Below are 27,317 nucleotides of genomic sequence, written 5' to 3' on the forward strand. Positions count from 1 at the left end.
TTGTGTTCTTTGGAAATATTTCCAACATAATTTTCCCTTTCAGACTGCATAATTGTAGTTACTGGAACTGAGGGCATAGGAAAATAGAATGCATGTGTATTCTGTGCACGTTCACTAGACTAATTATAGTATAGTGTGATGTATTGTCGAATACGTCACTCTTAAGCTGCTCTGACACTGCGTGCTGGCAATGGGGAGATAGTAAACATTCATCTTGTTGATCAAAGGCAGTTGGCATCAATAGATGTACCTGCAAAACTGAGTACACAGAAAAAAAATTCTGATAATTCTGATAGAGTCGTATTGAACTTCAAGCTTTTATTCATTCATTTATCTTGGTATTTATGAAGCAACTCCTAGATATAAAACCTTGGTTCGTGCTCATGAGGGTCAACAGAATTTCCAGATAAGGTTCTTCTCAGGCTTCGTAATCTCACAATATTTTATGGGAGAAATAACCCCTCTAGGCTAATGCTATATGAATGGTGCAGAAGATACAGACCCTGCCTTCAAAGACTACATAAGCAATTTAATATAGACAAGAACCTCTTAGTAGGATGGCCTGTGGAGTAGACATTTAAGGCAGTGAACTACTTCACCTCCACTTAATCAGGAATATCTTGTTAGCATGCAGATCCAAGGGGAGCTTGTGTAATGAGAGAGAGAGTTTGATAACTGGTTTCCTCCTTTTCCCTGGAAGCTTTCTCTATACACCTACTGAGGGGGAAATGGAGCTTGTGGTTATTAAAGGTTCGAAGCTGTCACGGTTAGATGGGGCCAATGATACTGAGACTCTTGCCATATTTTTTTTCAGGGAATAATATACCTTTCAGGGAGGTTAATCTATTTAATGTGAGAGATCGGAGAGCAAGGAATCCTGTGAAGTTATGAAAATTTTCGGGTTAGTTTATATGGAAAAAATTTGAGTAGTCAAAGAAAGGGACAGGGCTTCCCTGGTGGCGCAGTGGTTGAGAGTCCGCCTGCCGATGCAGGGGACATGGGTTCGTGCCCGTGGTCCGGGAAGATCCCACATGCCGCGGAGCGGCTGGGCCCGTGAGCCATGGCCGCTGAGCCTGTGCGTCCGGAGCCTGTGCTCCACAACGGGAGAGGCCACAGCAGTGAGAGGCCCACGTACCGCAAAAAAAAAAAAAAAAAAAAGAAAAAGAAAGGGACAGTTATCAACTTCAGATTTTGTGAGTCTTTCTTCTTACCTTTTAGATCTGTGTGTATCTTGCTGTGTGTTGAGAGATGTGAGGGACTGAGCTAGTTTCAGGGGCATTGCGACTTCCATGAGAGAACCCCAGTGGCTATGGTCACTGGGATCTCTTTGTCTTGATTGAGTTATATAGTCTGCCTTACCTTTGGGGATACCATTGTTGCTAAAACATATACACATTTGTTGCAGACTCACCTAAAATTCTTTGTGCAACCTCACAGGAGCTGATTGGAAGAGGCTATTGTTGGAGTCTCTTTCTATATTATGTATTACAAAACTGAATCCTGTTAATATTTTATCTGAATTATTCATTGGGAACGTGTATTCTAAGGGGAAACCATCCAAGGTTAGATTGGGGATATGTATTTCATAAGATGCTTTTCATTCAAAGCAATTATTTGAAATTCACCATGAATTTTAATAAACTTACTACATAGCTTCTTCCTGCTAATCCAATTCCTGCTTAATTGGAACCTTCTGTATCATTTCAGAACAACCTCTGGAATCAGATTAATTGTAACTAAAGTAACAGTTTTCTCACGCTAATAATGATCAGTTTAAAAAGAGTTGGACAGATAGTAGATAGTTTAATCGCAAGTTACAGCAAATTGACACTTCATTAGTGAGGGTGAGGCTCAAACTTTTAGACTCAGAGGAAGAGCAAATTGTATTGAAAACCACCAGGCACAGTGCTCTGGCTACAAGCTTGTTTTCCTCCATATTCTTGCTGTGGCCATAATTCATAATAATACCAGTGGCAAAAAGCTACTTATCACCTTGCCAGTGCTGACTCTCTGGGTAGCTGGGAAATTTACCCACATAGATTAATGGGAGAAAGATTTTTTTAAAATCAGAATAAGATAGAATCATTTTTAGAGCTATTTAAGCTTTCCTTTGGAAGTGTGAACTTTGTAACTCCGTTTGAATATTTGTGTCCCCAGGTTCACAGAGCTTAACAGTGTCTTTTTTTTTTTGAACTTGTCAGGTACCATTTGCCTTCTCTACACTGAGGAGTTCTTTATTCCTATCTTGTCTTACCTTCGCTTTCTCTTTCCCTTGCTTGCTCTCTCTCTCTCTCTCTCTCTCTCACTCTTGCTAATGAAAGGGAGTTTCCTTTGAGGGTTTTGCTTAGGCAGCAGGTTTAAGGGTTCAGAGAAAGATGTGGATTTGCCCTTTAGATTTCCAAGGTTATTTCATTCTATCATGATGCTGCAACTTTGGGTAGTAAGCTTGGGAGCAGCCAGGGGTCGTGTCTTAAAGGGTATTATATGATGTTGAGAAGTTTGCATTTGTTTTTTTCCTAGTGGCAGTAGGGAACTACTGAATGCTTTGGTAAAATTAATCAAGTTACTGTTGTACCTTTGCTCTTCTTCAAAATGGGTTTAATTAGTCAATCTCGCATTTTTCCCCCTCTGGCATTCTTTTTTTTAATATAAATTTATTTATTTAATTTATTTATTTTTGGCTGCCCTGGGTCTTCGTTGCTGCACGCGGGCTTCCTCTAGTTGCAGCGAGTGGGGGCTACTCTTCATTGTGGTGCGCGGGCTTCTCATTGCAGTGGCTTCTCTTGTTGCAGAGCGCAGGCTCTAGGCACGCAGGCTTCAGTAGTTGCAGCATGTGGGCTTCAGTAGTTGTGGCATGCAGGCTCAGTAGTTGTGGCTTGCGGGCTCTAGAGCTCAGTAGTTGTGGTGCACAGGTTTAGGTGCTCCACAGCATGTGGGATCTTCCAGGACCAGGGCTCAAACCCATGTCCCCTGCATTGGCAGGCGGATTCTTAACCACTGCGCCACCAGAGAAGCCCTGGCATTCTTTCAAAACTAACTCTTTGCAAAAATCAGTGTCATAATGAAACTACCTCTGAACCATACCTAAATAAAATGGAGAAATGCCCTCAGATATTCAGGGACACCTTTACTTTCTAAAAAGGTGGTAAGAAACTGAATACAGCTGACCCTTGAACAACATGGGTTTGAACTGCGTGGGTCCACTTATATGCAGATATTTTTCAATAGTAAATATTTACTATAGTACTACACATTCCATGGTTGGTTGAATCCATGGATGTGGAGGAACTGTGGAGGGCTGACTATAAGTTATATGCAGATCAACCCATGCTTTGTTCAAGGGCCAATTGAATTTTTTTTTCAAATAATTTTGAATAGACTTTTTCAAAATTTAAATTTTGATTTAAATTCTTAATTGCTCAACCTGTGTGTCTAAATGCACAAGAGTGCTTAGTGGCTACCTATTGGGAAGATGGTGGGTAATTATTAATGTTTTAAAAAGTTTTTTAAACAAATAATAAAGTATAGTTATAATCATTGTTTTATTACTTGTACCATTATCGTTGGCCAGATATCATTTTTAAAACTTTCCCCATAATGATACAAATAATCTCTTGATGGTTTCAAGCTGTTTAGATTATTGAATTGAAAACATTAGGAAGTCATCATCACTTTGAGATTTTTCATTTTCCTTAATGAAACCATGTCAAGATCATTGATTACTTTTTTGATTTTTTTTGACCCTTTGGGTTTTTAATTCACTCTGGGACTTTATTAAGATGTATCATGTTTGTGTGCTGCTGCAAGATTTCTGTAAGGTGTTTGGAATGTCTTATGATAGGCTTGATGGATTCTAGGAGCAGGACTCCATCTGGAGAAGAGATGTCTTTGGTCTGAGACCTGTCATGTGCGATTCAAATGGAGGCTGGACATTCTAGGAGGGAGCAGATCTTGCAGTGGCCCCTGCCCCCCCTGCCAGGGAGACAAGGCTTTAGTGAAGTCACTGAATCCAGACAACAGTGAGGGGGAGAGAGACAAGTTGTGTGTGTGCCACAGGCCTGAGGATGGAGCTCTGAAGTTGTCACAACTACTCAAACATGATAGTCCCAGGCACCCATCATGACCCCACGGGACAGTCTTCTGTGAGTTTGCCAGCACCACCCAAGGGACCTCCACAGGGTAAACCTAGGAGTTTCTTCCTTGTCAGACCCCAGTGTTCCATGTGGAACCTGTAGGCCAGTCAGTCCTACCTTGTCTCTTCTTCCTGATTGCTTCCAAGTCCTTCTAGGGACCTATCCTCTTCTATCTTCTCTATATACAGCTCCAGGTTTCTTTTCCTCTGGCCCAGCCTCTCACTGTTTCTCTCGCTGTCAGACCTTTCCTTGGTGCCCTCTGGAAACTTTTGCAACTAATAATAACAGTGACATATCTACTTACATAGCATTTATTAGGCACAAGAAGCTGTTCTAAGTGCTGTGCTTATATTACTTGTATGGGCTTATTAAATCCTCACAGTGGCCCTGGGACATAGGCATTGTTATTATGTCCACTTTACAGATGGTGAAACTGAGGCACAGAGAAGTTAATTCACCCATGATCACACAGCTAGTAAATGGTAGAGCTGGGACTTGAATCTGGGAGTAAGGCTTCAGGGTCTGTGCTCTTAGTCATTAAAATATCCTGCGTCTCCCTAGGGTAAAAATTTCCCCACACACTAAACCTTTCTCAGAATGGTCTTTCAACTGCATTGTCTTTGATTTTCACATGAAAGTGCAGCAAAGTACTAATATGTGCTTGGCTAGCCACGTGAAACATTTCCACAACCAGGGTCTGTAGCCTGCCACAGAAAAACAACCCCCATATACTATGAGCTCATAACTGAACATTAAAAACCATATGAGGAAAACCATAAAAGGAGGGCCAGGAGAACCAACAAATGGCAAAATTAACATGTCTAGAACTAGAAACAGAATAATCTAAAAGAAAGTATAAGCATTTAAAAAACATGATTACAGGGGCTTCCCTGATGGCACAGTGGTTAAGAATCCGTCTGCCAGTGCAGGAGACACCAGTTCTAGCCCTGGTCCAGGAAGATCCCACATGCCGTGGAGCAGCTAAGCCTGTGCGCCACAACTACTGAGCCTGCGCTCTAGGGCCCATGAGCCACAGCTACTGAAGCCCGGGCACCCTAGAGCCCATGCTCCACAACAGGAGAAGCCACCGCAGTAAGAAGCCCGTGCCCCGCAACAAAGAGTAGCCCCCGCTCACCACCAACTAGAGAAAGCCACGTGCAGCAACAAAGACCCAACACAGCCAAAAAAAACAACGTGATTACAGATTAAAGAAGGAAAAGAGCCATAGTAAAATAACTAGACACTAGGAATAAAGAGTAAGCAGTTCGAAGTAGACTCAAATACAAATTTCAAAAAGTTTAATACCCAAGAAGCTAAAAGAAAGAAAGAAAGAAAGATGGTTTGATTACTTCCAGATGAATTGAGAATTGATAAAATGGAAGGAAGACATGAGAAATAGCATTCAGTTTGCAGAAGACAATAAATTGATGGAAAATGGAAAATATGAATGAGAGGTTAAGAGACTAGAATGAGGTCTAACGTAAATCTAATAAGAATTCCAGAAGAAGATAATAAGGAGAAAGGATAGGGCAAGATTCAGAGGCAATGGATGAAAATTTTCTGGAAATAAGGAAAATATGAATCGTAGGACTGAGGAAGTATGCAAAATTCCAAATATTTTAGTGAGACAGCAGAACTTTTAGCATATGGGGAAACCGCCTCTCTCATATGACTTTTGTGGAGGGTCATTTTGCAATATACATAAAAAATGTGTAAGCTCTTTGACCTAGGAATTCTGCTTCTAGAAATTTATCTTCAGTAAATAATCAGTTCACTTCCTCCAAACTTAAATATATAAGGATGTTGATCTCAACATTGTATAATAGAGATGTATTGAAAACAGCTTTAAAAAAAATCATCAATGTGCAATAGACAAAATACATTAGGGTATAACCAGAGAAGCACTATTGCTTTTAGGAAGCTGTTAAAATGATGATATAAATCTATTTTTATTTATTGTATAGAAAGGTGGTTGTTATGGAAAAAGGTCTAGGAAAGCAGTGTGAGTAGTTGATCCCACTGGCATAATCAAAAAGTCCGTATATATAAAAAGAAGTTTGGAAGGATAAATACTTAAAGTTTACAGTTAGTTATCACTGGGTGGATAATTTTTACTTTCTTTTTTGTCCTTTTATGCATTGTCTGATATCAAATTATACTGTGTAAAGAGAAATCGTGATTTGTATTTTATTTTATTTTATTATTTTATTTTTTTTGCGGTACGCAGGCCTCTCACTGTTGTGGCCTCTCCCGTTGCGGAGCACAGGCTCCGGACGCGCAGGCTCAGCGGCCATGGCTCACGGGCCCAGCCGCTCTGCGGCATGTGGGATCCCCCCAGACCGGGGCACGAACCCGCGTCCCCTGCATCGGCAGGCGGACTCTCAACCACTGTGCCACCAGGGAAGCCCCTGATTTGTATTTTAGATGAGGAGTAATGATAGAGTAATAGCAGTCCCAGGGAGAGTAGGTTTGTATTACCAGCGCCATCATGCTCTACCTCTTATTCCCCTTTTGGTTGTGTGTGCTGTGAGTGTGTACTAATTGTGTTGCTGTGCCCACAGCCCTGGCACTGAATGTTGTCATGGAATCCAGCATTAGAAGATATAATGGGAATATGTAGGGAGGAAGAATGGGTACAGAACTTGAATCATTTCTAAAGAGGGTTGGGTGATCTAGACCATGATGTCTAAACTAAAAAGTATCTCAAGGTTGAACACTGTGTTATTTAAAATATATGCTGAGGTATCCTTGATGTACCTTGTAAAGCTAAGAAGAATCTAAAGTGCTCATGAGATTAAATGATAAAATATGTAATTATTTTGTTTTGTTGTGTGTATATTTGTGTGCTTGCACGTGTATGTGTGTTCTCATGTGTACACACACACACTTTTTAATGTGTGGCCAATCAGATTTTGAGTGTAGGTTCTCCTCTCCTGATACTTTTTTCTAATTTGGGTTCTTAGAGCCAAATGAGTCAGTTTTTAAGTGAAGACAGAGAGAGGTGGTTTAAAGAAGGGAAAGAACATAGAGGCTTCTTTAGCTTCAGGTTCTTAGGAAAAGGGATTAGGCTTCAGATGCCTCGTAGAGTTTTATAAGTAAGTGGAGATACAATGTGATTATAACCATCTCGGGTTTTTCAATAATAACTCATTGAAAACAAGTTTCCTCATTTGCAAGCATGGACATACTAATAAAATGTGTGATTTAAGAAAAAACAATAAAAAAGTGTGCCTGACATAATTGGGAGGGAGAGAGAAAGATAAGAGAGTTAGAGTATGAGGGTAATGATGGAGATTAGTTTCAAAGAAATCTACTGTATGCACGAGAGACCTTTGCCCACAGCCTTTTCTCTCCTTTGCAATGAATTTTCCTGTTTGTTATACAAAATGTTTTATTCAGTGTAACCTACCAAGCGACAAAGATTAACAGTGATAGAGAAATAGAAAATCCTATGGGTCTTGTTCTATAAAGCAGAAGGATGGGCTTTATAGGAAGTCCCCTAGTGGACTGGAGGCAGCCCCGATATTAACAACTGAAGATACTATGACAGTCTCCTCATGGCAGATTTCTTTTTTTAAAAAAATTAATTAATTAATTAATTAATTAATTTATGGCTGTGTTGGGTCTTCGTTGCTGTGCGCGGGCTTTCTCTAGTTGTGGTGAGCGGGGGCTACTCTTTGTTGCGGTGCGCGGGCTTCTCATTGTTGTGGCTTCTCTTGTTGCGGAGCACGGGCTCTAGACGCTCAGGCTTCAGTAGTTGTGGCACGTGGGCTCAGTAGTTGTGGCTTGTGGGCTCTAGAGTGCAGGCTCAGTAGTTGTGGTGCGTGGGCTTAGCTGCTCCACGGCATGTGGGATCTTCCCGGGCCAGGGCTTGAACCCGTGTCCCTTGCATTGGCAGGCGGATTCTTAACTACTGCACCACCAGGGAAGTCCTACAGCAGATTTCTTTAAGTGGGCAATTTCATTATTAGATGGTTACCAGATTTTAAGTCCTATCTGTAAAACTTAAGTGAGGAAAGATGCTTCAGCCAGATCCTAATCTGCATTTCAGTGGGAAAGGCCAGGAAAAAAAAAATCCCCATATTGATGGAGCTTCAAATACATCATTATTGCTCAGTCTGTAACCTTGGTGACAGGAAAGCGTGAGGGCGCCTGAGGTGGTAACATTAGTATAAACAGCTTTTCTATTGAACAAACGTGTGTATATATTCACACTGTGAATTTCATCTCACTGAGTCAGCATATTTATGTAAGGAAAGTTTGGTAGAGAATTTCCTGGAAGCAGCTGGCCTACTTACCTAAATGCAGTGCCCATTTTTTTTTCTGGCAGATAAGAAGTAGCTGTAGACTACTGTGTCTGAAAAGAGACTCTTGACAGTAAGTTATGTCAGCATCTGAGGCAGCGAGGCAGCTCCTGGTGGCGACTTCGGCTGCAGCCCTGAGCCCTGTGCTCCCCTCCCCTGGCACCATGCTGTCCTTCCGCATGAGGCTGAGCTGTTGCCTCAGTCATTAGAGGGCATTCTCTGTGCCTGTGCCCAGGAGAGAGCAATGTCCTTGGGTCATGACTGACTAGCCATGTGGACCTGGATCTTTCACCAGGTAAAATCTCCCCTGGTAACGTAGGCTGCCCCGCATACCTGACGACTTGGGCCCTGTGAGACGCTGGGGATGAAGGCTACAGTCTCTGTCTAGATGTGGCATTTCTGAAACTTCAGTCTGGCGGCCAACTCTATCTGAAGTGCTTGTTACAAATGTAGGTTCCCAGTTCTATACCTATAACTATGATTCAGGATGTCTGGTATAGTACTTCTGATGCATAGTGAGATTTGGGAACTACTGACTCAGAATAGCCTCTCATGACATTCCTACTACGAAACGGATTATCTTACTGCAGGGACTTTTGATTACTGTTTGTTCTCTTTCAAATTCATTCATCTAAATAGTTACTGAATGCCTGTTCCGTGCCAGATACTGAACTAGGCAGTGGAGTTATGATAGTGAACAAGATTGACATGTTTTTTTATCCTCGTGAAATGAAGGGAAAATGAGTTAACAAATTAATAATTATGATAAGAGCTGAGAAGGCCACAACAGGATATTATAAGAGAGTATGCTGGAGGGAGGAGCAGTGAGTATTTAAAATAAAAATATGGTTAGCAGAGGCCTCTTTGAGGAGGCAGCAATTATACTGAGACCTGGATTAAAAGGAATCAGACACACGAGGACCATGCTAGGCAGTATAAAAAACTTGTGCACAGGCGTGGAGACCGGATCAGCCTCATTGTGTCTCAAGAACAGAAAAAACGGGCAGCGTAGCCAGTGCCCAGCAAGCCAGGGGCAGCGTGGCGTGAGATTAGGCAGGTTGGCCCTGGATCGTGTAGGCTCTGGAGGACAATGGGTGGGCAGAACAGACCGAGAAGGGGTGGAGAATCAGATGTTTAGTGGGACAGGAGTCGGGAGTTGAGAGGAGAGGCCTAGTCTGGGCCATGAATGTGGGAGTCACCAGCATTTCAGTGGAGAACCACCTGAATGGGTGATTTAAACTAGGGAGAAGCTGGAGAGAGAGGATGGGGAAGGGCCTGGTGAAGAAGACTGGGGGCAGCCAGGGCCTGGGAGAGGTGGGAGGAACACCAGGAGGCTATAGGCCTGTGGAAGCCACAGGAGGAAGATGCTCAGAGAGGGACAGGCAAGTGTGTTATTGACACTAAAGGTCTAGAACAGTGCAGGCCTGTCCAGCGGCCGCCAGCTGCATGTGGCTATGGAGCCCTTGAAATGTGACAAGTGTGAACTGAAAATGTGTTGTAAGTGTAAAATAAAACATACAGCATGCACACCTAAAAAGAATACAGTGTTATATATTAATTATATTTCAATTTAAAAAATGCACTCCAGGGGCTTCCCTGGTGGTGCAGTGGTTGAGAATCTGCCTGCCAATGCAGGGCACACGGGTTCAATCCCTGGTCCGGGAAGATCCCACATGCTGCGGAGCAACTAAGCCCGTGTGCCACAACTACTGAGTCTGCGCTCTAGAGCCCGTGGTCCGCAACAAGAGAAGCCACTGCAATGAGAAGCCTGTGCACCACAACGAAGAGTAACCCCCACTCGCTGCAACTGGAGAAAGCCCGAGCGCAGCAATGAAGACCCAACGCAGCCAAAAATAAATAAATAAATAAATAAATAAAAAACAAAACAAAAAAACGCATGCCACATTTCAAAGATGTAGCACAAAAATAAGAATGAATATATTACTTTAATACTTTTTAAAGTAATGATGACATTGAAATGATAATGTTTGGCATAGATTGGGTTCAATAATATACACTATTAAAATTTCACCTGCTTCTTTTTACTTTTTAAAAATATCACTACTAGGAAATTTTAAGCCACATGTGTGGCTTTCGTCCTGTTTCTGTTACAGAGTTTGGTAAGGCGAGGTCATTTGCAAACTTGGTCAGAGTAGACTGGCTGAGGTTAGGTAATCCCTAGCCGACTGTTTATACTCAGGTGAGACAGATTCATCATCATAATACTATTATGCCTAAAATTAAATAGCAAAACTCACCACTAAAAAATTCTTCTAGACTTTTTGATACTTATGAAAGTGATTTAATAATTTCACATAAATTGACTATCATATGCCTTTAAATTCTTTGAAATGAACTCTCAAACATGGTTTTTCAATCTTTTTTTTAACCTGTATTTTCTTTCTTTCTTTTTTGTCTTCTTTCTTTTTATTTAAACATTTTTTTTTTGTTTTTATTTTTGCCTATCTGGCCAGGAAACTTCATGGTGTTATGGTCGACTTGCCGCACAACCGTGTTCAAATCTGTCACCAACAGGTTCATTAAAAACCTGGCCTGCTCGGGGATTTGTGCCAGCCTGGTCTGCGTGCCCTTCGACATCATCCTCAGCACCAGTCCTCACTGTTGCTGGTGGATCTACACCATGCTTTTCTGCAAGGTCGTTAAGTTTTTGCACAAAGTCTTCTGCTCTGTGACTATCCTCAGCTTCCCCGCCATTGCCTTGGACAGGTAAGATCAGGTAGCCAGGGGTGCAACTTTTTTTTTTTTTTAAGTGTATTGAAAAATTAGCATCATGAAGCAAATAGTGAATAGTCAGTGTTCCAAATACTGCTTTTTAGTCTGCTTGTTGTCAACAGAAAGAGAGTCAATTGCTGAAACAGATGCCTCACAGAAGACAGCAGCTCCAGAAAATGGGACCATTGAGAAAAGATGTGGTATTGGGGAGGTTACATCATGACTATGCTGGGGCAGAGCTGGATCATGATATAGTTTCAGCTTGGTTGGAATTAGCGGTATTTGCATTGCAATTTGCAGTAGATTGCTCATCAGATTGCTAACTGTGCAATTAGGGCCTTTTGATGCAGGATGAAAACATTTCTGGAAGAACAAGAGAACAATTCAGTGGCTATTTAACAAATGATTAGACAGTCCTGTTGGACCTGGCCAGATAGCACCAGAATTCCTTTGGAGGATTTACTTCCAAGGTTTTATATTGTGATGGTGTTTGTTTTCTCTTCCCATCCTTTTTTAAAGGATGTTCATTTGGAAATAAATCTTACATCCTAGCTACTGCTGTCATACATAATTTGATCAAATTTATCAAAGTGAAGTGTGAAGTTCTCAGTAATCAATAGCTGCCTGTCTTTTCTCTTTGTTGCTAGCACTTCATGAACACAATTGAGATAATAATACATTTTAGAGAATAGAATTAAATAAGCAAAGAAGAATTGAAAAATATTTTGTGTCCACAAGAACCTTTTTTTTTTTTTTTTAACGGTACATGGGTCTCTCACTGTTGTGGCCTCTCCCGTTGCGGAGCACAGGCTCCGGACGCGCAGCCTCAACGGCCATGGCTCACAAGCCCAGCCGCTCTGCGGCATGTGGGATCTTCCCGGACCGGGGCACGAACCCATGTCCCCTGCATCGGCAGGCGGACTCTCAACCACTGCGCCACCAGGGAAGCCCCACAAGAACTTTTGATTTCAAGATTTATAGAGAGGACAAGTTGCTGAAGGGAAAGTGCTGGCTCTTCTGACTTTATACCCTGTGATAAATTTAACTACGTTTTAGATGAATTTAGAATTTTAAAACTCTTTGTCCATTTAAAACATACTCAATACCTTAATGACCTATAAGGGTATGGATTGCAGAATCCATCTATGGAGTCACTTCAGCCTCTCTGGCTTGGAACCCTGATTTCATTAGCTGCCCAGTGTTGTCTGCGCAGAGGACACAGAGCCACACAAAGCCCCCTACATACTAGGAGAAGTCATTGACTTTGTGCTTAAGAAACAGGACTCTGGAACCAGAAGTCTGGCTTTAAGTCCTACCTATGCTGCTTTCTTGCTGGTGGCTTTGGGCAAAGGCTTAACCTCTCTAAGTCTCAGTTCCCTCAGGGGTAAAACAAACTAAATGAATTATTTGTGGCCTGTGTTTGGCCACAATATTTATTTCTCTTTTTCTAGTCTTCCGTTCTGGTCGGCACATTCTTCCTTAGATATATTGTCTGCAATCATTTTACCATCAGATCTTGCAGGGAACCACTCCAGCTCCTTGACAGTTTCTCCCTAGAAACTCACCATCCACAGAGACAGATGAGGCAGGTGACAAAACCAAGTGACACAGGCCAGGTTGGGGTTGTGTGTCTGCATTCCTGTTCATAGGGGCCATCGCTCAGCAGATGCAGCTAATAGTTGCTTTGTGAGTATCACGACTCAGTGGGCCAGACTTCCTATTTCTTAGAAGAGAAATCAGAAATCTAGAATTCTATCATTTTTAAATGTTGGCAATTAATTTGCATTCAGAAACTTAGTATGTGGGCCCCTGGAATCCCTTCAGCAAGCTGAATGTGCACCAGGTGATGCCAATTTGCCACACCCACTTTTTGGTTACCTTGCATGTCTCTTCCATGCTCAACCAGAGGTCTGTGAACACCTGGGAAGTGCCATTGCATAGAACTGGAATAAAACCGTGAAAAGTTAGAGTGAAAAGTCTGTTTACTTCCCGGTGGGCACCCTAATGCTTTTTGTGTTGATCCATTCTGTGTTCATGGCAAGTGTGTCTTTCTGGCGGCCCCTTACTACCTGCTTGGTGAGGTCTTATGTCTGCAGTCCACATGGTGGGCTTTTCTTTCCTGAAGGTTTTTTTTTTTAATAGTTTTATTGAGATATAATTTACGTATCATAAAATTCATTTAAAATGTACAAGTCAATGAATTTTAGTATATGTACAGTTGTGCAGCCATGACCACAATTGAACTTTAGAATATTTCCATCACCCTAAAAAGAAACCTTGTGTTCATTTACAGTTATTCCCCATTCCCACCCCCAGACCTAGGCCACCACTAATCTACTTTCTGTCTCTGTATGGGGGGACATTTCATATAAGTGGAATCATACAATATGTGTTCTTTTGTGCCTGGCTTCTTTTACTCAGCATAATGTTTTCAAGGTTCATCCATGTTATAGCAGGTATCAGTACTTCTTTTTTTCTCTTTCCAGCTTTATTGAGCTATAGTTGACATACAGCACTGTACAAGTTTAAGGTCTATGGCATAATGACTTCTCTTACACATATTGTGAAATGATTCACTATAAATTTAGTTAACATCCATCATCTCATATAGGTAGCAAAAAATGTTTATTTTCCTTGTAATGAGAACTCATGATCTACTCTCTTAACTTACTTCATTCCTTTTTATTGCCGAATAATATTCCCATTGTATGCATATACCACATTTTGTTTATCCATTTAGTAGTTGATGGACATTTGGGTTGTTTCCACTTTTTGGCTATTATAACTAATGCTGCTATGAATCCTGAAGGTTTTTTAAGACTAGGATTCAACAAGAGTGGGAACACTTTATTCTGGACAGGTTGCTGTTCTACCTGGAAGCAATGCAATAATCCCTGTGAGTTATTTTGAGTCTTTGGTTTTAGGCAAGAAAATATGCAAATAATAAGAAATCCTTATTTTCTTTCCAGCAGAAAATCTACTGTATTTTTGCCATCATTTTTTTCAGTGTGTCTTTTATTTTTATTTTTTAAAATTGAAGTATAGTTGATTTACAATGTTTCAGGTATACAGCAAAGTGAGTCAATTATATATATGTGTGTGTGTGTGTGTATATATATTCTATTTTAGATTCTTTTCCATTATAGATAATTACAAGATATTGAATATAGTTCCCTGTGCTACACAGTAGGTCCTTGTTGTTTATCTATTTTATATATTGTAGTGTATATCTATTAATCCAAAATTCCTAGTTTTTAGAAAAGATAAGCAAGTTCTTTTAGTAGAAAAGCAAGTTTGGTAAATTCCTATTTCATTATTCAGAGATGCAGATTACTGGAAAGTATAGGTTTGTTGTGCATGAAGACAAAGGGAAAACAGTTCTTTCTCTCACTTCTTTCCCAGATATTTGTTTCGTGGCACCAAGTCAGCAAGTGAATTGGGAGGCCACCTACACTTCCTGCATCATCCTCTAGAGACGCACACACTAACAAAATGATGTATAGTGAGCTTGTGTGCTTGTGCTGCAGTCTATTTCCCAACCTAGAATGGAATAAAAAATGATGGGAAGCCTGGGTTTGTTACCTGTCACTTAGCAAATGGGAATCAGAGACAGTGGGCGTGTATTCATGCGTGGGCGTGGGGCCATCACACTGGATTTACTGAGCGGTGGTTAGAAAAGCTTCTCCGTATTCAGAGAAAAACAGTTGAGAGCATGTATAACTTATACATTTCTTTCTCTTTTTTTCCCTTCCCAGAAAGTGATCTAGAACACATTTTACTGCACTCCATCCACCTCTGGTCATCCGTGATCGTGTTGTGTTTGCATCATCTCTCCCCCAGCTTGTCCCCTGCCAGACTCCACCACAGGGCCGCTTGCTCTTGACATTTTCCCAGGTGCTCCCTTTCCCCACCTCCTTTGTGCGTCGCTCCAGTAGAGCCATCATCTGCTCGGTTACAATTGTTTGTTTACATGCCCCCTTTCCCCATTTAGTTAAGAAACATTTCCGTGCGTCCTTCCATCTTTGCAGTCCAGTGCCTGGCAATACCTAGCACATAGGTGGTGCTCAGAAATCCTTGTGACAGAAGGCATGCCTGCTCAGCTGGCCCCATGAGGGAATGCATGCTAATAGGGTTGGAAGGTCGACTCCAGCATTAGCTGACTGCACAGACGTGGGCCGAGCTAAGGTGAAGAAACTCGCCATATCTCTGAGGGCTGCTGGCTGCCCTTTCATGACAGATGTGGTTCTAGAGTCTAACAGATTACTTGGTTTCCCCCAGTCATAGGTGATATTGAAACAAGGTGCTTTTGGAATTCTGATTAGGTGGTTATAGAATAATCAAGTCAAGCTTGAAGGAAAAAAGTCTTCCCTGATTTTAACAAAAATCTAATCATGCAGGCATTTTAAGTCTATTAATTGCTCTTAGGGGTACTGAGTGATTATCATGGGAACAAGGGCGATTGAGCAGGCATGATTTTTTTCAGTCAAATTGATCTTGTGGAAGGATTTTGTCAGAGTCCCTCCCTCACACTGGCTTCTTCTGCCCCAGGTGGCTGTAAATGCTAGTGATATCCATGCATATCCACTGTGGCACGAGTCTCCTTTGGATTTGTGTGCAGACACATTTTCTTTCTCTTAGTGGCTTTGAAAATTGCCCTCAAGCTCCTCTAGCCCAGGTAAAAATTTTTTTTACAAATTACCCTTTACCCTTAAATTGAAAAAGAGGTGTCTTTCCAGCAGAGGGAGATATCCTTTATATTGAGGGCACTGTTTTGGATTTAGTCCTGGTGGCAATAATTATAAAGCTAACTGTGAATTGTACAGCAAAATCCTCAAAACTTAAGGTCTAGCTTCCTAATTCCCCCAGTGGTTTCCTCTGTCTTAGGCAGAGTAGAGGAAATTGACCCTTTCTTTCCTCCTTCCTACTTTTAGTAATATAGATTCCCCTAATTAAAGTGTATTTTCTGTGAAATGAATTTTGCTTGTGCGTTTGGCAGGTACTACTCAGTCCTCTATCCGCTGGAGAGAAAAATATCTGATGCAAAGTCCCGAGAACTAGTGATATACATCTGGGCCCATGCCGTGGTGGCCAGCGTCCCTGTGTTTGCGGTGACCAACGTGGCTGACATCTATGCCATGTCCACCTGCACGGAAGTCTGGAGCAACTCGTTGGGCCACCTGGTGTACGTTCTGGTCTACAACATCACCACGGTCATCGGGCCTGTGGCTGTGGTATTCCTCTTCTTGATACTGATCCGCCGGGCCCTGAGTGCCAGCCAGAAGAAGAAGGTCATCATAGCAGCGCTGCGGACCCCGCAGAACACCATCTCTATCCCCTACGCCTCCCAGCGGGAGGCCGAGCTGCACGTCACCCTGCTGTCCATGGTGATGGTCTTCATCTTATGCAGCGTACCCTATGCCACACTGGTCATCTACCAGACTGTGCTCAATGTCCCCAACACTTCTGTCTTCTTGTTGCTCACCGCCATTTGGCTGCCCAAAGTCTCTCTGCTGGCGAACCCTGTACTCTTCCTTACTGTGAACAAATCTATCCGCAAGTGCTTGGTAGGGACCTTGGTACAACTGCACCACCGCTACAGTCGCCGGAATGTGGTGGGCACAGGGAGCGGGGGGGCCGATGCCAGCCTGGAGCCCAGCATGCGCTCAGGCAGCCAGCTCCTGGAGATGTTCCACATTGGGCAGCAGCAGATCTTTAAGCCCACAGATGACGAGGAAGAGAGTGAAGCCAAGTATGCCGGCTCAGCTGAACTCCAGGCCAGGGAGCTACTTCCCACCTGCCTGGAGGCAGAGCAGGGGCCGCGGTTTGCTACCCCTGCACCACCCCCAGGCACAGTGGACTCTATATCCCAGGTGGCACCAGCAGTCCCTGTGGAACCTGAGACATTCCCCGACAGGTATTCCCTGCAATTCGGCTTTGGACCATTTGAGTTGCCTCCACAGTGGCTCTCGGAGACCCGAAATAGCAAGAAGAGGCTGCTTCCCCCCTTGGGCAACACCCCAGAAGAGCTGATCCAGACAAAGATGCCCAAGGTAGGCAGGGTGGAGCGGAAGATGAGCAGAAACAATAAAGTGAGCATCTTCCCAAAGGTGGATTCCTAGCAAGTCTTGTAAATCCCTGGAAGCAACAGACCTTCCACATTCCTGCCCTCCCTTCACTGGGCCTATGATTTGTCTGATCTCCTTGCAACCCAGTATGGGTTGATTCCTCCTCTATGGGCCAGATGCTTTTGAATGAGAGGGAAATCTATATAAAATCGAATGTCCTCTTTATTGAGGGCGTATATATATATTTATACACACACATATATATATATATATTTATCTCAGTGATCCGCAGTAAAGTCCACATTCCTCTCTGTGGATACGAAAGCTGGGTAGTGGGAAACGGGTCTTGGGTGAATTCTCTGTGTGCATTTTCTGGGGATATCTCAGTTCCGGGCCCTGCAGAGAATACGCGGAGAGAAGAATGTCTATGAGTTCAAAGGAAGCAGGGGCACTCTAAAAGAAGCCCAAGATAATTATGGAGCCGTGTGGCCACAAGAAAATGCCTATTTAATCAATTTTAAAATGACAAATATTCAAAATGGTTTATATTGATCTGTATCTTTAGGGAAGATAGAACCTTGGCATTTGATACCTTTTTCCTGGACGGCCTGATCACATGACTCACAGTGTCTCCCAATGCCCTTCATCTCCTTCGCTGGGATGTAGGTGAGGGATGAATGAATATTGCACCCCCATTTGACAGACGTGGCAATAGATGTGCCCAGGGATTAGGAAGGTAGTCTATCCTTGATTATCCTGACCATCTTCTGGCATCACTAAGGCCTCAGAAAGAGAAGTTCGCAGTGTTGGTTGGAAAACACTGCAAGCTTTTATCATGTCTTTCCCCCTTAAGTTGTGTTTTTTTCAACAAATGAGAGAGAAGCTTAGAAATGGAGAAGAAAGACACTGAGAAATATCCACACTCCGTAGAGTTTTCTCTTCCCACATGGTCTCATGTGAAAGATTTTATGCAGCAATCAGCAGGGGTAAAGTGTATCGAAAAAGATTTGTGCCAACTTCTGGAATTAAAGGTCCTTTAAAAAGGCAAAGTTAGGGTAAACGAGGTCCTCTGGAAACGTCAAGCTAAATATACTTGATTAGGAAAAGTGAGTCTGCCCAAAAGAGTGGGAAAAGTTGGTTCCCTTCCAAGGAGGACTGCAGACCCCATGCGTTGCCAGTCTCATTTTCAGTCTGTACGACTGTGGTTCTCCCTTCATTTTGGGCACAAAGGAGGAACAGAACATGGAGAAGAAACTCATCACTGTACAATGCCAAGGCAATACCTAGCCCAGCTGAGCTCTCCACTTACTCCTTCCCAGTGAAGTTGTAGCAGGAGCCAGACAGGACAGAAGAGGGAGGACAGTGTCCTCCATTGATCAGTCGCCTGGGGGCTCTCACAGCAATTCCAGTCTACTTTGGGGTGGGCTTCACCAGGTTGAATTCAAACCACAAAGGAAACTTCACTCTTAAGGAGAGCAAATCAAGCACCAGGTCTGCTCTTCTCTGGAGGATGTTTTGTTCTTGTTCATAGTATGGAAGGGAGCCAATCCAATGCCTTGAGCAAGCTTCAAGGGAGGGGGCATCCTCAGCGGCAAAGAACACATCCCAACAGCAGGGGTCCTCACGGATCTTCTCCTTGAACCACACAGGCCCTTGTCCCTCGTAGGAAGGTCAGACAATGTGTAGGGAGTTTCCTTTTCCTGTCCTTTCCTGAGTGTGCTGTCTTGTGATTCCCGAATGTGAACCCAAAGACCCTTGTCCAGAGGAGGGAGTGCCTTCCTCTTTGTGTCCGTGTCTGTGAATCGTTGTGTGCTCACAGCGGAAACGGGCCCGCCACCCCCTCTCCAGGGGCCCCTGTGTGCGCTCTGGAGCTCCTTGCCCTGATGCTTCCCATTGTGGCCCTTCAAGCTTATCTTTCAAACCGTTACAGTTGTTACAGCGTTCATCAAGGGGAAACATAACCTGTCAGAAACTTGTGTCCACTTTAGAAGAATCTGTCAAATGTAGCCACGTTGGTGTCATTCGGATAACATATATGTACAACTTAATAAATTCTGGTGAGCCGGAATTTGATAGATGTTACTTATGTACGTTTGAAGCAGTTGGTTGACTTCTAACACGTCATGGCTAGGTGTATTTCTATACTCTTTGAAGAATTACGTTTTAATAAAAAATTGAAAAGCAGTTTCTGAACTCAAAAAAGGTTGTCTGAGTGATTTTTTGTTGGTTTTCTTTTTTCCCCCCTCTCAAGTGGTATACTATCTGAACCTCTCTCTTCCTGTGTGATCTCAAAAGAAAGGTGTTTATTTTCCTCCCAACATGCAGATGCAGCATTCTAGTACCATGTTCTTATGTTGTTGCAACTTGAAAAATGAATTCCCGAAGAAGAAACTGCAATGTTTGAATAAATGTCCCAAACCTGGGTTCCAAATGGAATTGGTGGATGGTTTGCTCAAACGTATAGGTGGAGCTACACGGGGAAGAGTGTGGTGCAGCCGTCATTACCCCTTATGGCTGGGGCCATGGCCTTGAGGTCAGATGGCCCATGTTTGAGTCCTGACTCTACCACTGACCCACCTTGTGACCTTGAGCATGTGAGGTAATCTCCATGTATCTTGGTTTCCTCTCTATAAAATGGGGAGGTAATAACTGTGTCAGAGGCTTCTGTTGCCCTGACTCACATATTTCACCTCTGATTTTAGCCATGTCTGCAGTGGGCCATTGTTGGCTGCATCTACTCACTTCCCTGAGAGCCATCAAGGCCTAGTTTCTCTGCTGTCTGCCCTGGGAGAGCTCCCTAGCTCTGGGGGGTAACCCTTGATCAGTGGGACATGGGAACCAGTGGATAAAAATGCCCCTGTCCTTCTGCTGGACAATTGTGGGAGGCATCTTTCCACTTCTCAGGAAGTCCAGCAAACTGAGTCCCTGTTGCCCACCACGGTGTCCAAATAATGCATCCTTTTATTGACTCTTCTTCCTCCCCTGTCTGGCTTTCTCTACCCTCATTCATGCCCTCAAGGATCACCTCCCCAAAACCAACTGCACAAAGCCCTTGTCTCAAGCTCTGTTTTCAGGGGAATCCAAGTGAGACAATAGTATACCTCATGGGGCAGTTGTGAGGATTCAATGGCATGGTCTGTTTAACACAAAGTGTGGCACACAGTAAAACTATATCAATATTAGTGCTTACATGCTACATTAAAAAAAAGTGGTTGAGGCATGTTTGCAATGTTATTCAGAAAACAATATTAAATTGATGTTTTCACCAGTTACCCCAACAATTATTAGTATTCACAATGATGATACTTTGAGGCAGTACACAGTGCCAAAGTACTGTTTGAATCCCTGAAGAAAAAAATAACTGTGTAAGCTGGAATCGTTCTTCACCAAACAATTCTCAGTTTCAAAAAAAAAAAATGGGATGTCGAAAGAATGTTTGACTTTGCTGTAAATCTATAAGCCAGATCCTGAATAAGAATGAGCATATAGTGGGAAGCAGCCGCATAGCACAGGGAGATCAGCTCGGTGCTTTGTGACCACCTAGAGGGGTGGGATAGGGAGGGTGGGAGGGAGACGCAAGAGGGAGGGGATATGGGGATATATGTATACGTAGAGCTGATTCACTTTGTTATACAGCAGAAACTAATGCACCGTTGTAAAGCAATTATACTCCAATAAAGATGTTTAAAAAAAAAAAAAAGAATGAGCATAATATACTCTACTGATGCAGAGTAGAGCAGAATATGTAGGTAACTAAGGGCAGATAGACAAACCCAAAGTGGCCTCAGCCATCGAAAAGGAACTATAAGGCAGTCACGTGGTGTGTTAAGCTAATATTGGAGTTCAAGCACAAGTCTGATTGGGCTGGAGAGAAAAGCTTCAGCTCCAGGCCAGCTCTGGGCGTTGCTGTGCTCTTGGCAGCCCTGACCAGGTTGGGTGGGTCACAGTGGCTGCCGCATACCAGATCTGAGATGCTCAGGGAAAAAGAGCTTATTTTAGGCTGAATTTCTGTGGAGGGGAAGGATTAGTGCTTTCATATTGTAGTCTACCAATATAGCAATATATGATGTAAATGAGTTTATAGCAAAGTGGTTAACTTCCCCAAATAGTTGTAAACATTTAGCAGGTTTATATCACAACCAATTGCTGCTATATTAGAGTTCTGTAGTCAAAAGAAAAATGAATCATCGTTAATGACCTGAGAGTATGTGAATAAAACAGGAATTGAAATCAATACTAATGCCCAGGGTAGCATCAAAAGCCTTTTTGTGTGAGTGCAAGGCTTTTAAAATAAATTGAAATGATCTAAGATTCTCCATATATGAGGTTTTAGAAGCTAAAATATCTTGCCTGTTAGCCTCAGGTTCAACCAGTGTTTATTCCCATTTGTGCCAAGGAGATAAGTTAGTTAATAGGCAGAATAAAGGCCTGGAGACCTTCCTAGAACTCAGACTGTAATCTCCAGCATTGTTTTATGTGAACCTCTGATGGCTATTTATGTCCTGGGGACTTAGGAGCCACTTATTTCCAAACTTAAATGAGTGAATGATAAATGAATGACTAAATAAGAGATATGGCCTCTGGAGGCATGGCTAAATCTCTATTGACGAGCTGGGGTAAGATTTGCTGTCAGGAGAGTTATTGCTGGTTCTCATCAATCTCCTTGGAATGACTCATACAAGGGTTAAAGGCATCAAATGCAAGGTCTTTGATCTACTTCTCTCTTCAACACCTAAGCCTCTCTGTAATTCACTAGAGGGAGTGTAAGTTCTAAATCTGGAAGGGAAGTTCAATACGGAGAAGCACAGCTCTAGGCGTTTGTGTTGGGCGTGAACAATAATCCTTTTGTCAGCTGTATTGATCAGAATTTAGTGGTTAAATCGTTTCTGCCCCCTCTTAAATTTCTTTCTATATGCATATTCACTGCAGTCCATATACAAAAGGTAATACACACACAAAGGAGGTGCTAGAATGACATGTGGTGTACTTTTTTTTTTTTTTTTTTCTGTACGCGGGTCTTTCACTGTTGTGGCCTCTCTCATTGTGGAGCACAGGCTCCGGACACGCAGGCTCAGTGGCCATGGCTCACGGGCCTAGCCACTCCGTGGCACGTGGGATCCTCCCGGACCGGGGCACGAACCCACGTCCCCTACATTGGCAGGCGGACTCTCAACCACTGCGCCACCAGGGAAGCCCCATGTGGTGTACCTTTTAAGGCAACAGGTGAGAAAGTACATCACAGATGGGATAACGCTTTTGAAATATTAACCATATTACCTGATGCATCTACTTTCTCTTCCCTCCTTTTCCTTGCTTGATACATTCACATGCATTGCCTCTGGGAAGGTGCGGGGAAGGTGTTCATTGCCTCAAAGGAAAGCAAATAGACTGTGAGTCTCTTTCCAGTTTTTGTGTATCAAAGCCTAGGTTTTAGGAGAACAGAGGGGACTCTTGGGATGAGCCCACTGGATATTTGGTAATGATTTTCAAGAATTGGGGGATGCAACTGGCACCTAGTGAGTCAAGGCCAGGGATGCTGCTAAACGCCCTATAATGCACAGGACAGCCCATATAACAAAGACATATCTGGTCCAAAATACCAATAATGCCAATGTTGAGAAATCTTGGGTTAGCCAAGCACTGAGAAACACTGGGTTAGCCAAAGGTTTGAGATGGTTTGAGGAAGGGGAACCATCCCCCCTCAGTGGAAAAAGCTTCCCTGGACTTGTGGATAGTAGAGAAGAGAAGTCAGGGGTAAGTGATAATGCAGACATCTGTACCTTCTGGATAAGGGGCCTAATGCTGCCTCCTAGGCAAAACCCCAAGAAAGCAAACAAAGAAACAGCAAAACAGCAAAACAAAGAAAGATTTGGGCAATTGCAAAGGGAACCAGTGTGTGCCCTGCTCCCCAGGGCGTGGATCCCTTTGGAGTTTTTGTAGTGAGTCCAGGAGCCAGGGCCTCACTCAGATATTTACATAAGTGTCTTGAAAGAGAGAGCTTCAAGCCCAAAGGAGCAGGTGGCTGGGAAGGATGGATCACAAGATCAAATGGGGCAAGGGATGACCATGTAGGCAATGACACAGGGGACAGATGTCATTTCACACTCCATGGTGTCATGTGAGGGGGAAGGAAGCCTTGAATGTGAGATTATATCTATTATCCCAGGATCTCACGATGAAAATTAAGCTATAGCAAAACAATAAAGAAAATTATGTATTATTCCACACTTTTTTGAGACTGAAGCAATTAATTTGTATTTCAACCTTGAAGGGAAAATGAGACTTTAAGTTTCTTTTCAACTCTGAAATTTTATGTTTCTATAGTCTATTATTCTACATACGAATACATGCTTATAAAAATCTTTTCTAGTTTATTTTGGCTTCCCTCTGCCAAAATTCTCATTCCCTTTTGCATTTCCTTCTTTGTAATTTTCATGGAGGAAATTTGGTGTAAACAGATTTTATATACTACTACTCAAAGGTCCACACAGAATTAAACGCTGGCCTTCTGTCTCTGGCTTGTTTCTCTGAGAGAAACATTTAATTAAATCCATTATTATTTAAAAGGCAAATGATACAAGGGATACTTCTCTTTCCAAACCCAACTCTTGAAAGATAATACTAGAACTCTGGCCAGTTTTAAATATAGATGAAATAATGACTGCAGATCTAGAGAAACTAAGAAAATAGAAATCACATTGAAAAGGAAAATGTACCTAAAATTTTGTTTGAGTTTTTCAGTGGTTTACTGGAAGTTGATTTTGAGAAAGAAAAGCTAATACATTCTGTCCCTGTGAAGACAATTCTGAACATACAAGAGTGATTTACATGTACACCTCATAAACTGGAGCAGATGCCGTTACTCACCTCCTAAACATCCACCTTCCTTCCTTCTTCCTCATAGTGTCGACCCCATCCTGGCTCCAGGGGAGATCATGATTAGGGGAGCCTTTTTTGCTATATTTAAGAATAATCCATGTGGATAGATAAAGATACATATTGACTTTAAAAAATGAGACCTACAAAGGTCTATTAAGCTTCTGAATTTTGCAATGCACCACCTGACTGAACAAAAGAAAAAAAACAAGATACCACATGGATCATTAAAGGGAATTGAGAAAATAAGGCAATTTAGGCTTTCAGGGTGAGAGTGACCAACGGCTCTTTGCCGATATGCTCAAAGGGTGTCAATTTACTCAGATAATTCCTTCAGTTTGGCTTTATGAACTAGGCAATTGTAGGATGTTCTGAATTTTATTTTTTCCCTATATATTCTCTTTTCTCTTTTTTTTTTTTTTTTTTTTTGCGGTACACGGGGCTCTCACTGTTGTGGCCTCTCCCGTTGCAGAGCACAGGCTCCAGACGCGCAGGCTCAGTGGCCATGGCTCACGGGCCTAGCCGCTCCGCGGCATGTGGGATCTTCCCGGACCGGGGCACGAACCCGTGTCCCCTGCATCAGCAGGCGGACTCTCAACCACTGCGCCACCAGGGAAGCCCTTCCCTATATATTCTCAATAAACAAGAAGAAATATTTCTTTTTTGTGGGGGTGTATTTATTAAAGCACTTTTAAGAATTACTGCTCCTTTTTAAAAAATATTTTTATTTACTTATTGGTTGTGCCTGGTCTTAGTTGTGGCAGGCTGGCTCCTTAGTTGTGGCATGTGAACTCTTAGTTGCAGCATGCATGTGGGATCTAGTTACCTGACCAGGGATTGAACCTGGGCCCCCTGCATGGGGAGCACGGAGTCTTAACCACTGCACCACCAGGGAAGTCCCTATTGCTCCTTTTTAAGAGTAAGTTTAATTTAAATAATGCTAGTTTGCTTCAGAAATTAATTTAAAACCCTCATCATATTATAGATAAATATGTACAAAATAGAGAGTTTAATAGATTAAACTATCCTGGAATTTATTTATAATCAATGTTCCCATTTACTTAAAAAAAATCTAAAGTGAATGTTAACAACTACCTTTGCATTAACTACTTCAAATCATTAGAATACTTAGAAGGTCTTAATTAATTTTAATTTATAATGCTCTCTGCCTTAAAGTTTATTCTCTTGGTAGCACTTGGCTTCTCTTTGCCTGCTTTGTATTTATGTACGATTTACTGGAGGATATTAAAGCACAGTCCACAGACTTCTACAGGAAATGACACGATCTCTCTTTTGCAGATGGGGAAACTAGAGGCACAGATGGCCCTAAGAGATGAAACAAGTTAGAGACAGAGCTAAAAACAGTACAGAAGGCATTAAGGACCAATTCTTCCACTGCACCCTCCAGAGTACTGATGATCATTATCATCTCTCCTTATTATGACTATTTTTTGAATACCCACTTGGCACACGTTATTAAACTATACTGGGGACTGTATTAAAAGTCTTCATGCCCGACAGCTGTTTTCCTCAATGTTATTTCCTAAAGTTCCTTCTGCTTCATGATTTCCTGTTTCATGGTAGAGGCATTCAGTTCAGAGTAAATGTTAAACTCTTAGCAGAAGGCCAAGATTGAGATTGCTCAGCTGAGAGTATCACAGGCGTCATCTTCTGCCTCAGGTCTTCCCTGTTAATTCAGCATAGAGTTGACCCTTAGTTTAATTTAAGAGTCATTGCCCTCACATCACTCTCATCCATTGCCCACACTCCCCCAAGGAGCGAGTACTCTTCCATGCAGGTATACGAAATATTAACAAGATTCATTCATTCATAACAGTAAGTATTATTGCATTTAATACACACTATTATAATGGAGTATAAAGTGTTCGAGATATGGTCCCTGCCCTCTGGACAGCTTAAGGGAGGAAAAAAAAGAAAAAAACCCCACAAGAGACAAGAGAGCAATAAATGATCACGTGCTGACAAGAAATGCTGAGGGAAAGTGAAAATTATCCTTTATTGAGAGTGTGCATCTTCCTCAATGATTTTGTTCGTTGGATGGCAAATTTTTATTTAAATCCAAGAAGTTTCTTCCTCCATAAAATTACCATTTACTTCATATAGTCATAGCACTTAGAATTTGGAAGATTTTAGCCTAGTTATATACCACCTGTATAATTTAATAAGAAGAAATGGAGGCCCAGGAGGTTAAATGATTTTTTTCAAGACCTCGGATCAGAAGTCATGATTTTTTTTTTTTTCGGTACCTGGGCCTCTCACTGTTGTGGCCTCTCCCGCTGCGGAGCACAGGCTCCGGACGTGCAGGCTCAGCGGCCATGGCTCATGGGCCCAGCCTCTCCGCAGCATGTGGGATCTTCCCAGACCGGGGCACAAACCCGTGTCCCCTACATCGGCAGGTGGACTCTCAACCACTGTGCCACTAGGGAAGCCCAGAAGTCATGATTTTTAAAAATGCCTAATCCATAAGCAAAATGTGTGGAGGGGAAACCAGTACTTTAAAATGTCTTTTTCATGACATTGAGAAGGGGAGATATTTCTCTGACTAATGCCTTCCATTTTCTTCCTGCTCTTATCGCGAATAGTTAGGTAATTACTACATATTGGCACTCAGAAATCTCCCTTACTCCTGACACTTGCTATCTAAACTCAGTGGTGGTGAGGAGTTGGAGGGGATTAATATGACCATCTAGCTCCTGCCTCTGTCAGGATCTTTGAGCAACTAGGTATGATTAGAGAAAGGCTGAAAAGCTTACTTGCTCAGCAATAGCTTACTAGAGGATTTGACTCAGCGAAAGTGACCAACAAAAGGTAGACAAACGGATGCATGAATGCAAGTGTGCCACCTGAATATAAAATTTCCATAAATTTGGACCAAGGTAATGATCTTTAGATTCATAACAAAAAATAGTTGGCAGTTTTCACAAAAATACGGAGTCATCTGTAGCAAAACATACAAGATAAATGAGCATTTAATGGATGACAGGTGTGAATTGAACCAGATAATTCACCTTTTTTCATTCTTCAGCATAGATTAGAAGGCTGCTTTTATGTGAAGTAAAAGTACTCATTTTATTTACAGTTGCAGTGAAACATTCAATACAGAATCTCAAGAACATTTTAACTTCTCTATTTCTACAGAGTAAGGAAAAGTATTCAGGAGTTAACTTTCCATTATTTAATAGATG

General features: G+C 42.3%; 1 protein-coding gene across 1 annotated transcript in view; it reads left to right on the plus strand.

The window, feature by feature from the left end:
* GPR176 (G protein-coupled receptor 176) overlaps positions 1-17,289 on the plus strand; it is a gene marked incomplete at both ends in the record, with an annotated part of 92,402 nt that extends 75,113 nt beyond the window's left edge. The window contains 2 exons of the mRNA XM_079700204.1: positions 10,912-11,164; positions 16,167-17,289. Coding sequence (XP_079556330.1) covers positions 10,912-11,164; positions 16,167-17,289 — 1,376 coding nt within the window. The remainder of the gene's footprint in view (positions 1-10,911; positions 11,165-16,166) is intronic.
* Between the last annotated feature and the right edge of the window lie 10,028 nt (positions 17,290-27,317).

This window comes from Hyperoodon ampullatus, assembly GCF_949752795.1.
Source record: "Hyperoodon ampullatus genome assembly, chromosome: 3".
Lineage (NCBI taxonomy): Eukaryota > Metazoa > Chordata > Mammalia > Artiodactyla > Ziphiidae > Hyperoodon > Hyperoodon ampullatus.